The following is an 18,548-nucleotide window of genomic DNA, read 5'->3' as shown; positions in this document are numbered from 1 at the left end:
ACAGTGTATTAAATAGCATAGGCCCATCTAAATCCACACAGTGTATTAAATAGCATAGGCCCATCTAAATCCACACCGTGTATTAAATAGCATAGGCCCATCTAAATCCACACAGTGTATTAAATAGCATAGGCCCATCTAAATCCACAACGTGTATTAAATAGCATAGGCCCATCTAAATCCACAACGTGTATTAAATAGCATAGGCCCATCTAAATCCACAACGTGTATTAAATAGCATAGGCCCATCTAAATCCACACCGTGTATTAAATAGCATAGGCCCATCTAAATCCACACAGTGTATTAAATAGCATAGGCCAGGGGTCTTCAACATTTTCTTGCCCAGGGACCCACTTCCTGGCAAACTGGTGACCCAGGAACCCCCATCATACATTAGCAAAAAAATTTCCTATTGCTTTTTTTTTTTTTTTTTTTTTTTTTTCCAAAGCGTTCTATATTTCAGGTTCTCCAGTGAGTCGTCTAATTGGCTTCAATTAGTATAATTTGCTCAATATTAGGAGTTGACATCATTAGAAATAACACTCTTGTCTTTTCTAATGCAGGTATATAATAAAAAAATAAAATTAAAGGTGGTTTATTCTGTTGCTAACTATATTCATGAACATTTCAATACAAATAAGAAATCTTATTTTATATTTTTGCAGACCCCCTGCAGTACCTAGGTGTCTGCGAATCCCCGGTTGAAAACCCCTGGCATAGGCCTATCTAAATCCACAACATTTATTTATTCATTAAAGGGCAGACATGACTTTCACAATGTTGTAAGAACTATGAAACCAATCTGTACTTACAATGTAAATATGATTGTTTGCATACCTAGTTTTAGGACCAATTAATATAAAATGAAACTTTCTACTCTTACTGAATCCAAACCCTTCTCTTTTCTTAGGTACACAATTCCATGCCACTCCAAGGCAGCACACTTTGACATTGATTGGGGCAAGGAGGACGACTCTAGCCTGCTCATAGGAATCTACGAGTATGGTTACGGCAGCTGGGAAATGATTAAAATGGACCCTGACCTCAACCTGACACACAAGGTGAGTCTGAATAAATTACATGTATGTGCACCACAGTTTTTATATTACTCTAAAAACCACTACTACCACTACTACTACTACTACTACTACTACTACTACTACTACTACTACTACTACTACTACTACTACTACTACTACTACCACTACTACTACTACTACTACTACTACTACTACTACTACTACTACTACTACTACTACTACTACTACTACCACTATAACTACTACCACTATAACTACTACCACTATAACTACTACCACTATAACTACTACCACTATAACTACTACCACTATAACTACTACCACTATAACTACTACCACTATAACCAACTACCACTACAACCTACTACCACTACAACCTACTACTACTACTACTACTACTACTACCATCACTACTACTACTACTACCATCACTACTACTACTAGGTAAGAGCTTTTGTGTTATAGTTGTATTAATTTACGCATCTGTTCCTTTGTGTGAACCAGCTCCTACCAGACGACCCTGACAAGAAGCCACAGGCCAAGCAACTGCAGACGAGAGCAGACTATCTTATCAAATTACTGAGCAAGGACCTGGCCAAAAAGGAAGCACAGAGGCAAGCAGGGACGGTACGTGTCCATAACTGGCTGGATCACACTCTTCACACACTATTATGTTGCCACGCCCACTTGACCCAATTCCTGATCGAACGTAATTGTATTCCTCCTCCCAGCCCATTCACGAACAAGAAAATATGAATTACTTTTGTCAAAACTATTTAAATAATGTGCCCAAAAAATTGAAAGTTGTGTTAGTTCTTTGTAGAGGGAAAACCGTATGCTTGTTTTTACTTAGTATAAGCACTCAGAAGCCCACGTTCGTTAGCATTCTCATAGCTTTTGACTGGCGTCATTAGCTAGTTAGCATATTAGACTGTATCAAATGGTCGTAATCCATACAGGCTGTATCCCTTTTTTTAATCAAAGTTCAATGCATAAAATGGTAAATGTTAGACACAACATCAATGACCGAAACCATGCCGATAGCATTTTGTGGAGATAACATTAGGATAATTGCTAGCTGTTGTGCCACAAAGCTAGCGACGCCAGTCAAAGCCAAAGAGAATGCTAACTAATGTGGGCTTCCGGAGTGCTTATACTTTATAAAAACAAACTTGTTAAATATTTTCCTCAACATAGAACAAACATACCTTTCATGTTATGTGCATGGTATTTTAGTTCTTGGCACAATTTTATTTCATTTTTAACAATATTTTGCTTGTTTGTGAATGGACCGGGAAAGGAGGAAAACAATTGCAACAAATTGGATGTGCTCTTGTTGTTGCCAGGTGTCATAAGGTGAATACACAGTCTGTGTGCTTTAGTGCATCTCCTTTTCCATTGGCAGTTCCTCTGCAATAAGATTATGAATTACTCTGTCTGCATTCCTAGCTATATGCAGGTGAGGAGTTGTGTAGTGTTTCATTTAGTCTCACATTTACACCTTAAGAAGTCCACCGTTAAAGTTGGTCTGGGATTCTCAAAACAAAGCGGCCGCCTTGCCACTTGTTTTGGTATGCAGATGAGGGATGAAAGCGAGGGAATTGAAGCTTTTTAAATTCATTGACTATGCTCACGATACAATAACTGACAGTCCAGTCCAACGAGCTGCACGATACAAGACTACGTACTGTCTCCAAAGGAGTACCTGCGCTTATGCTGTGGTGCCCTTCACTCTGCAGCAATGTGATAGCTGCAAGACAAACAGTGGAGAACTGTAGCCTTGTGCTTCACGTTCTTAGTTGTTGCGGAAGTCGGACAATATTCTGTTTAACTTTGTGCATCGCTGACTATCAAGTCCAAAAATGTATGTACCAATCCCAGGCTAGCTTTAACGAATGTTGTTGATCTCGTGGATGCTGCCATTTGATCAGAGCAGAGACCTCTTTTGGTCTCTTTGTCATGTCTGGTCTGTATGACAGAGTGTCAGTTCCTCCTAATAACGTGAAGAGTTGAGCGGTTTTAGTTGGTGTCAAAAACAAGAAGTTAGTCATGACAAACTGTCTGCAGTTTTATCATCGTCAACAACGTATCAAGTGTCTCAAAGGCTATGGTGGGAGAAAAAAGAAAAATATATATAAATAGTATTACATATTTTATATATGTATGGACCAATGATTGAGCTGGCTTTGGCCATCAGAGAATGCAAACCCAAGTGTGGCAAATATAATCACCAGGAGGATGATTAATCACTCATTTTAAACATTCAATTGTGACATTGACAAGTCCAAAACCCAGCACACATTCTATTTCAAGGGCCCATGTGTTTTTTTCAATTCGTTGTAAAGAATGAATTAAGAATTAAGTCCCTTTTTGTTGTTGTTGTAGGCCAATTGGCGGAAGAGGAAACCGAGGAGTAAGAAGACCAAAGCTGTGAAGCCAGCCAAGGTGGACGAAGTGGTGAAGAGTCCGTCCTCTACGCCCCACTCAGACAAGTCCTCAGAGGACGAGATTGAGGAGGAAAAGGTATGTGGAATGATCAGCTTCCTCTCCCCCAATCTTAACCTTAGCCATTAGTGGGGAAAATGCCAAACTGAACAGAGTTCAGCATCTAGGGGCAACTTTACCCTATTCCAACTATGATCGGAGACTCCTTATGGCTGTGGATAGTAGACAAGGGATCCCTTAAAGAAATAACAACGAGTAACAGATCAAATTAACCCCAGTAATCAGTCAGCTAAACTCAATGTATGGGCCCAGTCTGAAAATAACCTTGGATATATCAGTTGTCAAGGGAGAGAGAACTGGGCCTACATTACTGTGGTACGTTAAGCTTATTGCCTGCTCTGTATAGCAGTGTGATTAAACCCATGTGCCCACAAGCATACGTATAGAATTCAGTTAAGGTAATCTTGCATCGAGGCTGTCAAGCTATTCTAACCATCTCTCCACCTCCCAGGAGGTGGTCCCGGTAAAGCTGCCACCCAGAAGGGGCCGAACGGAGCGCGTGGTGGTGAAGGAGGAGCCTGAGCCAGAGGAGGAGCCCGAGCCAGAGGAGGAGAAGGAGAAGGAGCCCAAAGAAAGGGAGATGAAGAAAGAGGTTAAAAAGGAGAAGAAAGAAGAGAGCCGCGAGGTGAAAGAGAAGGACCTGAAAGAGAAGAAAGAAACCAAGCCCGTGGATCCAGTACATGAACAGGAAGAGGTCACAGGGGAGAAGGTAAGATAGTTTTGACTAGATGGGATACAGCTTCTGTAAGATTAGATTGTTTGTAGCAGGTTAGGAAAATTGGTTTAAGGTTTGGAAAGGGTTTGGGCTTAGATAAAATGCATTTGATGTTCATTTGACAGTGTTTCCCCTAGGTGTTTTTTTTCAGTGGCGGTGGCTAGGGGGGGTAGTGGGCGTGGCCAATTTTAAAAATGTTGACGCCCTACTCTTGACTGCATAGACAATGTTGCTGTTTAAAGCAAATGTCCTGCAATTCTACACATGTTGTCATAGCCTTTGACATGTTCGCTATCTGAGTGACTCAAACATAATATAATAAAAATCTATGGGGTCGCCCGTCACATTTATGTACATTTTTGATTCTCCCTGACTCTAGTTTTTATTTTGGTGATTGTTAATTCTCAAAGATGATCTTATTTAAAAATATATATATATAACTCCATTATCTTTTCTACTTACTTTATCTGGTTTTGATCATTTTAAGTAATAAAAAAAAATATATATATATATTGGAGTGGCGGCAACAATTTAACAGTCCGCTGCTGCTAAATGAATATAGAGGAAACACTGACAAAAGCTGTATCCCTTCTAGACATGACCAGGTAAGACCTCACCACATTGTGAATAGTTGGAAGGGACTGAAAAACTTGAAGTGCAGTTCGTTGCACTGCAAATATGATAAATGTATTAGCACTAAAGTCAAGGTTGGTCACTTGTCTTTTTTCCATGTGTGGTGTTAACACATTTTTGTGCATTATTAGTCATTTATTGTGTTAAGCATGTAGGATCTTTGGTGTCTTATTTACAAGGTTTATAATGTCTCTGCGTAGCATCTTATTAATTGTGACTGTTTTTTCCTGCAGCCGAGCGAGGTGAAGACTGAGGTACGGGAGAAGGTGAAGAAAACCTCTGACACTCCGGTCCACATCACAGCAGTGGGGGAGAACATCTCGGAGGAGTCGGAGGAACTGGACCAGAAGACCTTCAGTGTGGTAAGTCACACACAAGTCTGCTCAGTGAGTCGGGACGGTAACAAAATACTGCCTTACCAATTTTGGCCCTCCATTAACCGTGTATATCCTGTCTGTGTCCCTCAGTGTAAGGAGAGGATGCGACCGGTCAAGGCGGCCCTGAAGCAGCTGGACCGTCCGGAGAAGGGCCTGTCGGAACGCGAGCAGCTGGAGCACACGCGCCAGTGTCTCATCAAGATCGGAGACCACATCACCGAGTGTCTGAAGGAGTACTCCAACCCCGAGCAGATCAAACAGTGGAGAAAGTAATGCGCCTGATATTTTTTCACATTCAGCGTTTTGTTACAATCAATTTGCTGATTTTAAGATCAAGCTCTCTGATATACGTGGTACTGTTTTTTACCCGTGGTATATTTAAGCAATAAGGCACGAGGGGGTGTGGTATATGGCTGTTCCTGGATACAGCCCTTAGCTGTGGTATATTTCCCATATACCACAAACCCGAGGTGCCTTATTGCTATTATAAACTGGTTACCAACGTAATTTGAGCAGTAAAAATACATGCTCTGTCATACCCGCAGTATACAGTCTGATATACCATGTCTGTCAGCCAATCAGCATTCAGGGCAACAACCACCCAGTTTATAATGTCTGATATACCATGATTGTTGAATACTCGTTCTGATTGGCTTGAAGGGCATTCTAGAGGGTGCATTATTTCCTTATCACACACAGTATATTTACACGGTACAATTCAATGGCTGTAGTTCATTCTTACATGTTTGAGCTGCTTTTGAACACAAAAGTCGAATTGAAAACATTATTGGCATTGTGGAATTCGATTTGGCAAACTAGGACTGATTTGGTCTGTTTGGTTACCAAGGCAACTCCTGTAGCTGTCTAGTGAACTTGTTAGCTACTTCAGTGGATGTTGAACACATTTCAGCTGTAATTGTGTTAAATTATAGCCAAAAAGGGATAATTAACTTGGGGCTCTATGCGTTCTAGCGTGTTGTGGAACAAACCTTCCACGTTGTGCATTATTTTCCAGAAAACGCATAGCCCCTCGTTGATTATCCTTTACAGATTCACACAGGCTGTATTGCTTTTTTATAAATACAAACAACATTGAAGATCATCCCATCCTTGGGGAGATAGGACAGGCAATGGCCTTGGCAAACTGACAGAATGTTAATTTCCTGATTAGAAGTTTTGTAACGTTTCATAACACTGGGGTTATGGAAACAGAGCTCAGGGCATGTCGATGTATGTCCTTTACCAATCCAACTGAGCCGGTTATGTACCTTTGACTGCAGTCATACCATTACTTTGTTATGGGGCTCGTTGTATCAATGACCAGTGTTGACTTAAATCACTCCCCCCCCTTATCTCCAGAAACCTGTGGATATTCGTTTCAAAATTTACAGAATTTGATGCAAGAAAATTGCATAAACTGTATAAGCACGCAATCAAGAAAAGACAAGAGAACGCTCAGGTATGTATAAGCCCTGATGAAAGAGTTGCTGTTCTAGCATGTCGGGGATATGAAAATACAATTCAATCACTTCATAAAGGCTTAACTGGGCAATAAAGTGATACAAATATAGATTGCATTTCTTATCTTTCCAAATAGAATTTTAATGGCAGCGTTTTATGATCTGTTTTACAGGCAGCAGATGGGATCACTAGCACTGTAAATACCCATGGCTTTAAACATGCAGGTATGAACTCTCACCATTTTAGTCTGTTTGTTCACCATCTTGGACTAGTTTCTCTTTTTTTGGGGGGGGGGGGTCGTCATCTTAATGACCTCGTTAAATGAGGGATACATAAAACAAATATTAATGAGAAAAGCAAGCAAGTGTGTGTGTGGCCTTATTAATCCCGGTTCTTCTTCCTCTCCTCTTGGCCCAGACATGGAGAGGCTGAAGGACAACTCTCACCACGACGACAGCAGCAGGGACAGCTACAGCTCTGAAAGGCATCACTCGTCGTCGCGCTACCATGAGGACCGCGAAAGCCGGGACAGGCACACCTCCGACCCCTACAGCAGGATGTCGGGGAGCGGGGGGGACTCCAGGAAGAGACCCTACTCGGCCTTCAGCAACGGCAAAGACCACAGAGACCACTACAGGTCAGACCGGCAGGACAGCAGGTAAGACCAACTATATACTCTTAAAGGCTTTTTTTGGTAAATGGTTCTTTTCAAGTTGGTGCCAATTCAGGGCATTTTCATTATTGTTCTACTGATTAGGTTTTGGGGCATTAGTTCTAGAATCTAGTGCAACTCGATGCTTAATAAATTGGTCCCATTGTGGATCAAACAATTCTGTAACTAATAATTTCTGTATATTGGTTTTCTGTGCTGGTCAGTCTTGCTCACGGTGTCCTCTTCATCAGATACTACAGCGACAGTAAGCACAGGAAGGTGGACGAGCACCGGTCAGGCCGAGACGGACGGATGGACAGCAAGGAGCGCTCCCACTCAGACCACCGCTCCCATTCCGAACACCACTCGGGCTCCGACTACTCATCGGGCCACCACAAGTCGTCATCGCGAGGGGACTCCTACCGCTACCACGCAGACTGGCAGATGGACCAACGGGCATCGGCCAGCGGTCCCCGTTCGCCGCGTGACCAACGCTCGCCACGCGACCAGCGCTCGCCCTACGACGGACGCTCGCCGTTAGGCCACCGGTCGCCCTTCGAGTACTCGTCAGACCACAAGAGCACGCCAGAGCAAATCTGGAGCAGCCGCAAGACATAACCGCCAGCATCGGCCTGGGCTGGAGGAGCTAGCCTAGCGGGGAGAGTATCAGCCATAGACATGCGTTGAACACAGGAAATGCCTTATGGGGACTGTGGAAGTAAACAAAGCTGTACTACGCACTGTATCTGTGGTGTCCTATCTCCAACGGTGGACCACGTCCCAGGAACGATGGCGGCGGGAGCGGGTTGGCAGACAAATTGCATATTTTTGTATTTAAGAGTTAAAAGCTGTGCCATCGGTGTCGCAGCATAGTTTCTTTTATTATTTTTATAAAATGGACGCCTTTTTTTACTCCAACGGACACAAATACCCTCGAGTGCTGTCTCACCAACCCACGACACTGGATCCTGCTATTGACTGTTTGTCTCTCTCACGTTTTAATGTGGTTTTCACGTTTATTTAAAGAAGTGTTTAAATCAAGAAGAAAAGTAACGTTTATGTATTTCTTTCATAATCATGCTAAGAGTGGATGTAAGGGTCTCGTCAAAAAGCAGTCTGAATGACTTGGGCTCACCTTCCAAAGTACCTCGTTTACAGTGTTTCTAGTGACCACCTTGACGATCTGTTTTTTTCTTTTTTGCATCATGCTTTAATTATTTAATTTCTGCCTCCGCTGTAAAATAACCAGGATTTTTTTTGTGAGCAATTTAAAATGTCCCTTTTCACGAATTATACTACTGTAAATTATTGTAAAATAGTAAATCAATGGGCTTTTTTCTTCTCAGGCTCTTTTGGGTTTGTTATTACAACTCTTACCTTTCCCCATCAACTCAGGCTTTTTTGTCCGTTTTAAATGTCAGTTTCGTACAACACTTAACTTTAATGATAAATGCTATTCAGAATAACTTTGGTAAACGGGGAAATATTCTATTAGTTCATTATTCCCCTAGAGCAGGGGTACTCAACTCTTAGCCTACTAGGTCCAGAGCCTGCTGGCTTTCTGTTCTACCTGATAATTAATTGCACCCACCTGGTGTCCCAGGTCTAAATCAGTCCCTGATTAGAGGAGAAGAATGGGAAAAAAAGCAGTGAACTAGCTTGGAGGTCCAGAGTTGAGTTTGAGGGCTCTAAAGCAACTTCTTCGTTTATTTGTTTCTTTTGTGAATTCTGTTGTGAATACATGTCGGAATAGACGAGTTGAACGCTCAAGTTTTACTCAAACATGTCGTGGAAAACCAGGAGGGGTCTATCAAATACAATACGCCTGTAAGATCTCAAATAAACTAGTCTTTTTACAGAAATCATTTTTTCTTTTTTTTTAACATAGGCAATAATGTCAAACCTTCTATGCAGCCAAGTGTATTTCTGGTGAACAGCCGGAGTGAAGCTGCTGTTACAGTTCAGTTGTACATAGATTTTTTTTCTCTATATTTCAAAATGAATTTACACTGAAAATGCATGGATTTTTAAGATCATTGTTTTATATAGTTTATAAAGTCATTAAACTCAATCACTGTACTCACTTGTAATCTGGAATGGTCTTCGTGTTGGTGCAGATGTCACAATACTGGAATTCTGGATTATGTCCTGTAACAGTGGTCCCCAGTTTTTTACAATGGATTAAACTATGACCCAGAATCCATCTTTCCCTCAACCGATTTAAGAGACAATGGACCAGGACAGCATAAAATCTGTGGTTATGCTATCACTAGCTACAGGAGGCATGCCTGGAAGTTTTAAATAGATCATTCCCCCAAATAACAAATAACTTTTTTGGTAACTTACTATGAGAAAATACAATCCACAAGTTGGGGTTGTTTACCTAGCTACTGTCACCAACAGTTAACCTTTAGCATTTTCTAACTGATAAACAATAGAGGTCAAAGTACCTGATATTAGCATGTTTCAATTTCATGCACGGGAGGTTGGTGGCACCTTAATTGGCGCGAACGGCATGGCTTCCAGATGTTTGATGCCATTCCATTTGCGCCGTTCCGGCCATTGAGCCGTTCTCCCCTCTGCAGCCTCCACTGTTATCCTCCCATCCTGTTAAATGGATTACAGTGCGTTCCGAAAGTATTCAAACCTCTTCAATTCCACATTATGTTACGGCCTTAATCTAAAACGGATTCCATTTTTCCCCCTCATCACACACACTACCCGATAACGACAAAGCAAAAACAGGTTTTTAGAATGTTGCATATGTATTTAAAAATATAAAAAAACATACCGTATTAGTATTCAGACCCTTTGGAGTTAACCTGTGGTGAATTCAATTGATTGGACATGATTTGGAAAGGCACACACCTGTCTGTATAAGGTCCCACAATTGACGGTGCATGTGCGGGCAAAAACCAAGGCATTGGGATGAAGGAATTGTCCATAGAGCTCCGAGACAGGATTGTGTTGAGGCACAGATCTGGGGAAGGGTACAAACATTTCTGCAGCATCGAAGGTCCGCAAGAACACAGTGGCCTCCATCATTCTTAAATGGAAGAATTTTGGAACCACTAAGACTCTTCCTAGAGCTGGCTGCCCGGCCAAACTGAGCAATCGGAAAAGGGCCTTGTTCAGGTAGGTGACCAAGAACCCGATGATCACTGACAGCTCCAGAATTCCTTTGTGGAGATGGGAGAAACTTCCAGAAAGACCAACATCTCTGCAGCCCTCTACCAATCAGGCCTTTATGGTAGAGTGGCCAGAAGGAAGACAATTTCCAGTAAAAGGTACATGACAGCCCACAGAGTTTGCCAAAAGGCACCTAAAGGACTTTGACCATGAGAAACAAGATTCTCTGGTCTGATGAAACCAAGATTGAACTCTGGCCTGAATATCAAGCATCACGGTCTACGGTGAATCATGGTGGTGGCAGCATCATGCTGTGAGGGTGTTTTTCAGAGGCAGGGACTTCTCAGGATTGAGGGAAAGATGAACGGCGCAAAGTATAGAGATCCTTGATGAAAACCTGCTCAGGACCTCAGACTGGGGCGAAGGTTGACCTTCCAACAGGACAACGACCCTAAATGCACAGCCAAGACAACGCAGGAACGGCTTCGGGACAAGTCTAATTAATGTGCTTGAGTGGCCCAGCCAGAGCCCAAACTGCTTTAACAAAACAGTGACTCACTCAATATGGAAGTGGTCAGATGACGCAGATTCTAAACTGCAGGACTGTTTAGCTAGCATAGACTGGAATATGTTCAGGGATTTGTCCGATGGCATTGAGGAGTTTACCACAGCCGTCACTGGCTTCATTAATAAGTGCATCAACGTTCTCCCCACAGTGACTACGTACATATCCCAACCAGAAGCCGTGGATTACAGGCAACATACGCACTGAGCAAAAGGCTAGAGCTGCCTCTTTCAAGGAGCGGGACACTAATCCGGACGCTTAAGAAATCCTGCTTCGACCTCTGACGAGGTCAAATCCTAGAAATGATAGCTTTGATGCTCTTCGGATGTGGAAGGGCTTGCAAACTATCACTGAATACAAAGGGAAACCCAGCTGCGAGTTTACCAGACTAAATGCCTTCTATGCCTGCTTCGAGGCAAGCAACACTGAACCATGCATGAGTGCATTAGATGTTCCGGACTGTGATCAAGCTCAACATAACCTGTTTAAAAGGTCTTATATTGGCTAACATTCACAAGGCACCAAGGCCAACCAGATTATCAGGAAGCGTACTCCGAGCATGCGCTGACCAGCTGGAAAGTGTCTTCACTGACATTTGAAACCTCTCCCTGAACCAGTCTGTAATACCTACATGTTTTAAGCAGACCACTATAGTCCCTGTGCCCAAGAACGCCAAGGTAATCTGTCGAAACTGAACAAAAATGTAAACACAACGTGTAAAATGTTGGTCCCATGTTTCATGAGCTGAAAACAAAGATCCCAGAAATGTTTCATATGCACAAAAAAGCTTATTTCTCAAAATGTTTGTGCACAACTGTTTATATCCCTGCTAGTGAGCATTTCTCCTTTGCCAAGATAATCCATCCACCTGGCAGGTGTAGCATATCAAGAAGGTGATTACACAGGTGCACCTTGTGCTGGGGACAATAAAAGGTCACACAACACAATGCCACAGATGTCAAGTTTTTAGGGAGTGCAATTTTCATGCTGGCTGCAGGAATGTCCACCAGAGCTGTTGGCAGAGAATTGAATGTTAATTTCTCTACCATAAGCCTGGATCCTGGACTTTCTGACAGGCTGCCCCCAGGTGGTGATGGTAGGCAACAACACATCTACCATGCTGAGCCTCAACCCGGGGGCCCCTGAGGGGTGTGTGCTTACTCCCCTCCTGTACTCTCTGTTCACCCACAACTGCGTGGCCACGCACAATTCCAACACCAAGTAGCTGACAACATGACGGTGGTAGGCCTGATCCGATGAGACAGCCTGTAGGGAGGTCAGGGACCTGGCAATGTGGTGCCAGGACAACAACCTCAACATCAGCAAGACAAAGAAGCTGATCGTGGACTACAGGAAACACGTCCCCATTCACAGCGAAGGGGCTGTAGTGGAGTGAGAGTTCCTGTCCACATCACTCAGGATCGATCATGGTCCACACACACCAACAGTCTTGACAACAACGCCTCTTACCCCGCTGAAACAATCATGGGCCCTCAGATCCTCAAAAAGTTCTAAAGCTGCACCACAGAGCCTCTTGACTGGCTGCATCACCGCTTGGTATGGCAATTGCTTGGCATCTGACCGCAAGGCACTACAGAGGGTAGCGCGTACCAGTGGAGGCTGCTGAAGGGAGGATGGCTCACAATAATGGCTGGAATGGCATCGAAACCATGTGTTGAACGAATTTGATACCATTCAACTGATTCCACTCCAGTCATTACCATGAGTCCATCCTCCCCAATTAAGGTGCCAACAACCTCCTGTGGTGCGTACGGCCCAATACATAACTGGGGCGGAAGTCCCTGCCATCCAGGACTTCTATATCAGGCAGTGTCAGAGGAAGGCCCTAAAAATTGTCAGACTCCAGCCACCCAAGTTATAGACTGTATACTCTGCTACCACACATCAAGTGGTACCGATGCATCAAGTCTGGAAACAACAGGATCCTGAACAGCTTCTACCCCCCAAGCCATAAGACTGCTAAATAGTTAACCCTGACTATCAAATCAAGCTTTATTTATACAGCACATTTCAGACATGGAATGCAACGTAATGTGCTTCACAGGAAACAATAATAATAAAAACATATTTACTACACAACAACCATAAGAGGATAAATGTAAGAATAACAAAAACTGAACGACTAAAAGGAAAAGTAAGGCTAAGAAGGTCTGTTTTAAGATCTATTGTAAATATGTCTACAGTTTTGTCCCCCCCCAGGTTCTCTGGCAGGCTGTTCCAGAGGCTGGAGGCATAGTAACTAAAGGCTGCTTCTCCATGCCTCTTGGTCCTAGGCTTTGGGATAGTTAAAAGGCCAGTGCCTGAGGAATCTACTGGGTACATAACTTAAAAGCATGTCTGACATGTATTGGGGTCCACAATCGAGAAAGGATTTAAAAACCAATAGAAGAATCTTAAAATGAATTGTAAAACTCCAGACAGCCAGTGCAGACCTTCAAACCAGAGTAATGTGTGCTCTCTGTCTGGTCTTGGTCAGTACTCATGCTGCAGCATTCTGCTTTGCACTTTACTAATGGCGTTCTTGGATAGACCAGATGGGAGAGCATCAAAGTAGTCAAGCCTGCTTGTAATAAAAGCATGGATGAGTCTCTCTGTATCAGCCTGAGAGAGAAACGGCCGCACCTTGGCAATGTTCCTCAGGTGGTAAAAAGCTCTATTGGTCACATTCCTAATCTGTGATTCAAAATTGAGTTCAGATTCTAAAATAATACCTTGGTTTTTTACCTGGTGTTTTGTCTTTATTGCCCATGAATTCAAATGTGCCGTCAGATTTTTTGTGTGCTTTGGCTCCAACAATAAGTACCTCTGCATTAACCCTTTAAGCAGCATTTTTTTTGACTCATCATATACGCTACTATTTATCTCTCCTGTTGCCTAGGCACTTTACCCCTAGTTATATGCATCCAGAAAGTATTCAGACCCCTAGACTTTTTCCACATTTTGTTATGTTACAGCTTTATTCTAAAATGTATTAAATTCCTCATCAATCTACACACAATACCCCATAATGACAAAGCAAAAACAGGTTTATATTTTTATTTTATTTACATAGAGTACCAGTCAACAGTTTGGAAACACCTACTCATTCAAGGGTTTTTCTTTATTTGTACTATTTTCTACATTCTAAAATAATAGTGAAGACATCAAAACTATGAAATAACACATATGGAATCATGTAGTAACCAAAAAAGTGTATATTTTTTATTTTAAATTCTTCAAAGTAGCCCCCCTTTGCCTTGATGACAGCTTTGCACACTCTTGGCATTCTCTCAACCGGCTTCACCGGGAATGTTTTCCAACAGTCTTGAAGGAGTTCCCACATATGCTGAGCACTTGGCTGCTTTTCCTTCACTCTGCGGTCCAACTCATCCCAAACCATATCAATTGGGTTGAGGTCGGGTGATTGTGGAGGCCAGGTCATCTGATCTAGCACTCCATCACTCTCCTTGGTCAAATAGCCCTTGCCCTGCCTGGAGGTGTGTTGGTTCACTGTCCTGTTGAAAAACACATGATAGTCCCACTAAGCTCAAAACAGATGGGTATCGTTGCAGAATGATGTGGTAGCCATGCTGGTTAAGTGTGCCTTGAATTCTAAATAAATCACTGACAGTGTCACCAGCAAAGCACACCCAAACTTACAGCTGTGAGTCTTTCTGGGAAAGTGTCTAAGAGCTTTCCACACCTGGATTGTGCAACATTTGCCCATTATTGTTAAAAAAATTATTCAAGCTCTGTCAAGTTGTTTGTTGATCATTGCTAGACAAACATTTTCAGGTCTTGCCATAGATTTTCAAGCAGATTTCAGTCAAAACTGTAACTCGGTCACTCAGGAACATTCACTGTCTTCTTGGTAATCAACTCCAGTGTAGATTTGGCCTTGTTTAAGGTTATTGTCCTGCTGAAAGGTGAATTCGTCTCCCAGTGTCTGGTGGAAAGCAGACTGAACCAGGTTTCCGCTAGGATTTTGCCTGTACTTAGCTCCATTCTGTTTCCTTCTTATCCTGAAAAATGCCCATCATTAACGATTACAAGCATACCCATAACATGATGCAACCACCACTATGCTTGAAAATTTGCAGTATTACTTTGCCTTGCTGCACACATGATGCATATTTTGTAATATGTTTTATTCTGTACAGGCTTCTTTCTTTTCACTCTATCAATTAGGTTAGTATTGTGGAGTAACTACAATGCTGTTGATCCATCCTCAGTTTTCTATCACAGCTATTAAACTCTGTAACAGTTTTAAAGTCACCATTGTCCTCATGGTGAAATCCCTGAGCGGTTTCCTTCCTCTCCGGCAACTGAGTAAGGAAGGACGCTTGTATCTTTGTAGTGATGGTGTATTGATACACCATCCAAAGTGTAATTAATAACTTCACCATGCTCAAAGGGATATTCAATGTCAGCAACTTATTATATGACTTGTTAAGCAAATCTTTACTCCAGAACTTATTTAGGCTTTCCAGAACATTGGGGTTGAATACTTATTGACTCAAGACATTTCAGCTTTTCATTTTTAATTCATTTATAAAAAATCCACTTTGACATTGGGGTATTGTGTGTAGGCCAGTGCCAGAAAATTAACATTTAATCCATTAAAAAAATTCAGGCTGTACCACAATAAAAGATGGAAAAAGTCAAGGGGTGTGATACTTTCTGAAGGCACTGTACCTACCTCAATTACCTCGTACCCCTGCACATGGGCTCGGCCCTGGTGCCTGTGTATTTAGGCAAGTTATCGTTACTCATTGTGTATTTATTTTTACTTTTATTATTATGTGTTATAACTTTTCTATTTTCTTTCTCTCTACATTGTTGGGAAGGGCCTGCAAGGAAGCATTTCACTATTAGTCTACACCTGTTCATTACGAAGCATGTGACGAATAACATTTTGTAAAGGTCATTTCCGATTGAGCCAACATATGCAGCGTTTACCGTGAATGCAGCGTTTACCGTGAATGCAGCCTCCACTAAAGCGGGAACACTTCCTTAAAATGTCAATCACGCTGTAAAGATCCATTTCTGCGACGCCGATTGAACAGAGCCCTTTTAATCTGTGGTCCGGAAGCGGCTCATCAATGTGTGAACTGTTTTTTGGAACGAGGGACGACGTGCTAGGATAGAGCTGCTATTCAATGGAAACATGACACACCCAGGATGTTTTGACACAGGTGGAGTAGCTCAGATCAAATGTAATATAACTTTACACTATTGAGCATTATGAACACGGAACATTGCCCTCACACTGTTATTGTATTTTTTTGTTTTTGTAGAACAGGGTGCCTGCCACCACTTAGCATGGATCTCTTGTCCACAGATATAGCCAGGCCTAGTCTGTTGAATGGCATATGGTCATTTTCATACAGTACATTCTATATGGACAAGAATGACACAACTTTTATACAAGCATCTCTCCATCACAGTATGAGACCAATAAAAACACAAGTGTGCGGATAGAAATTCCAGCGACATTGAACATCTGTAGAAATGACTGATGCATAAATCTGTATGTATAAAATACTGACATGAAAATGTAAAAAGGCTTATAAATATATACTTACCATCTACATATGTATTTTATACAGAGATTAAAACATATATAATGCCATTAAATAGCAAAGTCCTGAAGCTTGCTGTTTGCAGTCAGTGAACCTGTGTAGCAAGCCTGTCCTGATCTCTTGGCTCCTGGTCCATATACATGTTGTAGTCATTTTGGGCACAACCGTTGGATAACCTTACACACAAATCTATGGTCAGGATGTCTCCTCTTCCAGGTGTTCCACCAGGTAAGGGTCCTCTTTTTTAGGGCCTGGTAGAGCTGTTCCTGGGCACGAGGTCCCTTCCTCACAATCATGTCCAGAAGGGCCTTGTTCCTCTGGATCCGTGAACTCATGTTGTCAATCTTCTCAGCGCTCCACATCGTTCAGTACGTTACAGTCCTGAAGCTTGAGGAGTGTGGGCTGCAATTCACCCATGCGTTCCTCCAGTTTCACTCTGTGTTTTGTTATGAAGTCCCCTCCTGAGAGAGTAGGAGGATTGGCAGGAGGGGCTACAGGGCGAGGGCCGGACGCTGAGAGAGGGAAAACACTATTTGTAAAATACAGTTTAGGATGATTAAATCAAGATGTATGCTAAACATCGAAGATAAATTATGACCTCAAGTCAATATTATTTTTACTACACAGGAGCAGCACTACGAATCAGATTTCTTTAATTCCATAATGTCTTTGTTTATCATTGTAATATCATTCAATTGTGATGTTTAAAATGGTAAATCTCAGTGGAATATCAAGTTACCTGTAGAGATTATTTCTGTTGGTGAAACTGCGAATGAGAAAAGAAGACCGTCTGATTAACGGTGATATAAGACTGCGTCTATTATAACCAAAACTTATGATATAAAGATGTACTAATTCAATAACAACAACTGCAATACTAGTACAGCAACTTTGTGTTACCTGGAAGCCAGACAAGTCTATCCCACACAGACTCTGCACCATCATTTTCTTTCAGGAGAAGATCAACTTGTTCAACAACAGTTTGTAAGAACAACTGAAATGTTGGGATGTAGTTTTCATAGGATTCGATATCCACAAACGCTGCATCCTGGTGTAAAATACAGTTTGTCTGTGATATAATTTTAATGTGCAAATACATTCTCATATCAGATATCACCTTTGGTCTTATTTGATGTTCATCTGTAAGATCAGTGGAGAGGGTTATTCTTGCTTTGGGATTAGTTGGCAGTGAGCGTTAGTTTCAATGTAGGTTTGTTGGTCTCCATTCCTTCTCTTCCACTCCTCCTGTACCTTTGAATGTTTGCATAAAATAACATTTTGTTATCCAATGTTTAAACTATAACACATTATCCAAGTATTAATGTTACCAAAACATGCAAATTCCAGCCAAAGTATTGGTTGACACCTCTAATCTATTTACCTCCCTGATCATAACATTTCTGGGAAGCAACAACACATTAAGGATGGACCTCTTCTTAGGAACAACTGGGAGTTTGTAAAATAACAAGATAAGTGCACGTATAGGGACAGTGGGCGAGTCATCTTCCCTGACCATGCCATAAGCAGAGAATCCATTGATGTTTAATATGAACATGTTTTTTCGGTTATCTGAACGTCACGGATAAACTCCAAACTGTCATCCATCACATGGGCTACAGACAGGAAGTCACATTCACCCTCTGGGAAAGAAAAAGAACATGTGGAGCTTATTTCTCTGACTTGATTGGCAATGATGAGTAATGATAACAGCTAAATGATGAGTAATGATAACAGCTAAATGATGAGATATCAAACAATTATTACAATAGGCTCATTCGGAATGACAGTGGTCTTGAAGCACTATGTCTTTCATGAAATCGTCACTCACTAGAATGAAACTCACAGTGTGGGAGTTGTAGTTGACAGATAGGCCCTTTAAGGCACGTGA

At 41.9% G+C, this 18,548-nt stretch overlaps 1 protein-coding gene and 1 non-coding gene across 3 annotated transcripts in view; both read left to right on the top strand.

Moving 5' to 3' along the window:
- Window positions 1–9,463, top strand: part of chd1 (chromodomain helicase DNA binding protein 1) — a 40,070-nt gene extending 30,607 nt beyond the window's left edge. For both annotated transcript variants that reach the window (XM_042302693.1, XM_042302694.1), the window contains 10 exons: window positions 912–1,062; window positions 1,546–1,668; window positions 3,427–3,564; window positions 3,998–4,255; window positions 5,128–5,256; window positions 5,362–5,540; window positions 6,631–6,730; window positions 6,905–6,956; window positions 7,150–7,390; window positions 7,636–9,463. In XM_042302693.1, the coding sequence (XP_042158627.1) occupies window positions 912–1,062; window positions 1,546–1,668; window positions 3,427–3,564; window positions 3,998–4,255; window positions 5,128–5,256; window positions 5,362–5,540; window positions 6,631–6,730; window positions 6,905–6,956; window positions 7,150–7,390; window positions 7,636–8,002 (1,738 nt within the window). In that variant the 3' untranslated portion in view covers window positions 8,003–9,463. The remainder of the gene's footprint in view (window positions 1–911; window positions 1,063–1,545; window positions 1,669–3,426; window positions 3,565–3,997; window positions 4,256–5,127; window positions 5,257–5,361; window positions 5,541–6,630; window positions 6,731–6,904; window positions 6,957–7,149; window positions 7,391–7,635) is intronic.
- Window positions 3,795–3,922, top strand: LOC112220443. Its single transcript, XR_002948877.1, has one exon. It is a non-coding gene; the product is annotated as a small nucleolar RNA ACA64 (small nucleolar RNA).
- Window positions 9,464–18,548: the final 9,085 nt, after the last annotated feature.

Source organism: Oncorhynchus tshawytscha, linkage group LG20 (assembly GCF_018296145.1).
Source record: "Oncorhynchus tshawytscha isolate Ot180627B linkage group LG20, Otsh_v2.0, whole genome shotgun sequence".
In the NCBI taxonomy this organism is placed as follows: Eukaryota; Metazoa; Chordata; class Actinopteri; order Salmoniformes; family Salmonidae; genus Oncorhynchus; species Oncorhynchus tshawytscha.
Note: the sequence above shows the minus strand (reverse complement) of the source record. Positions and strands in the feature narration are given on the sequence as shown.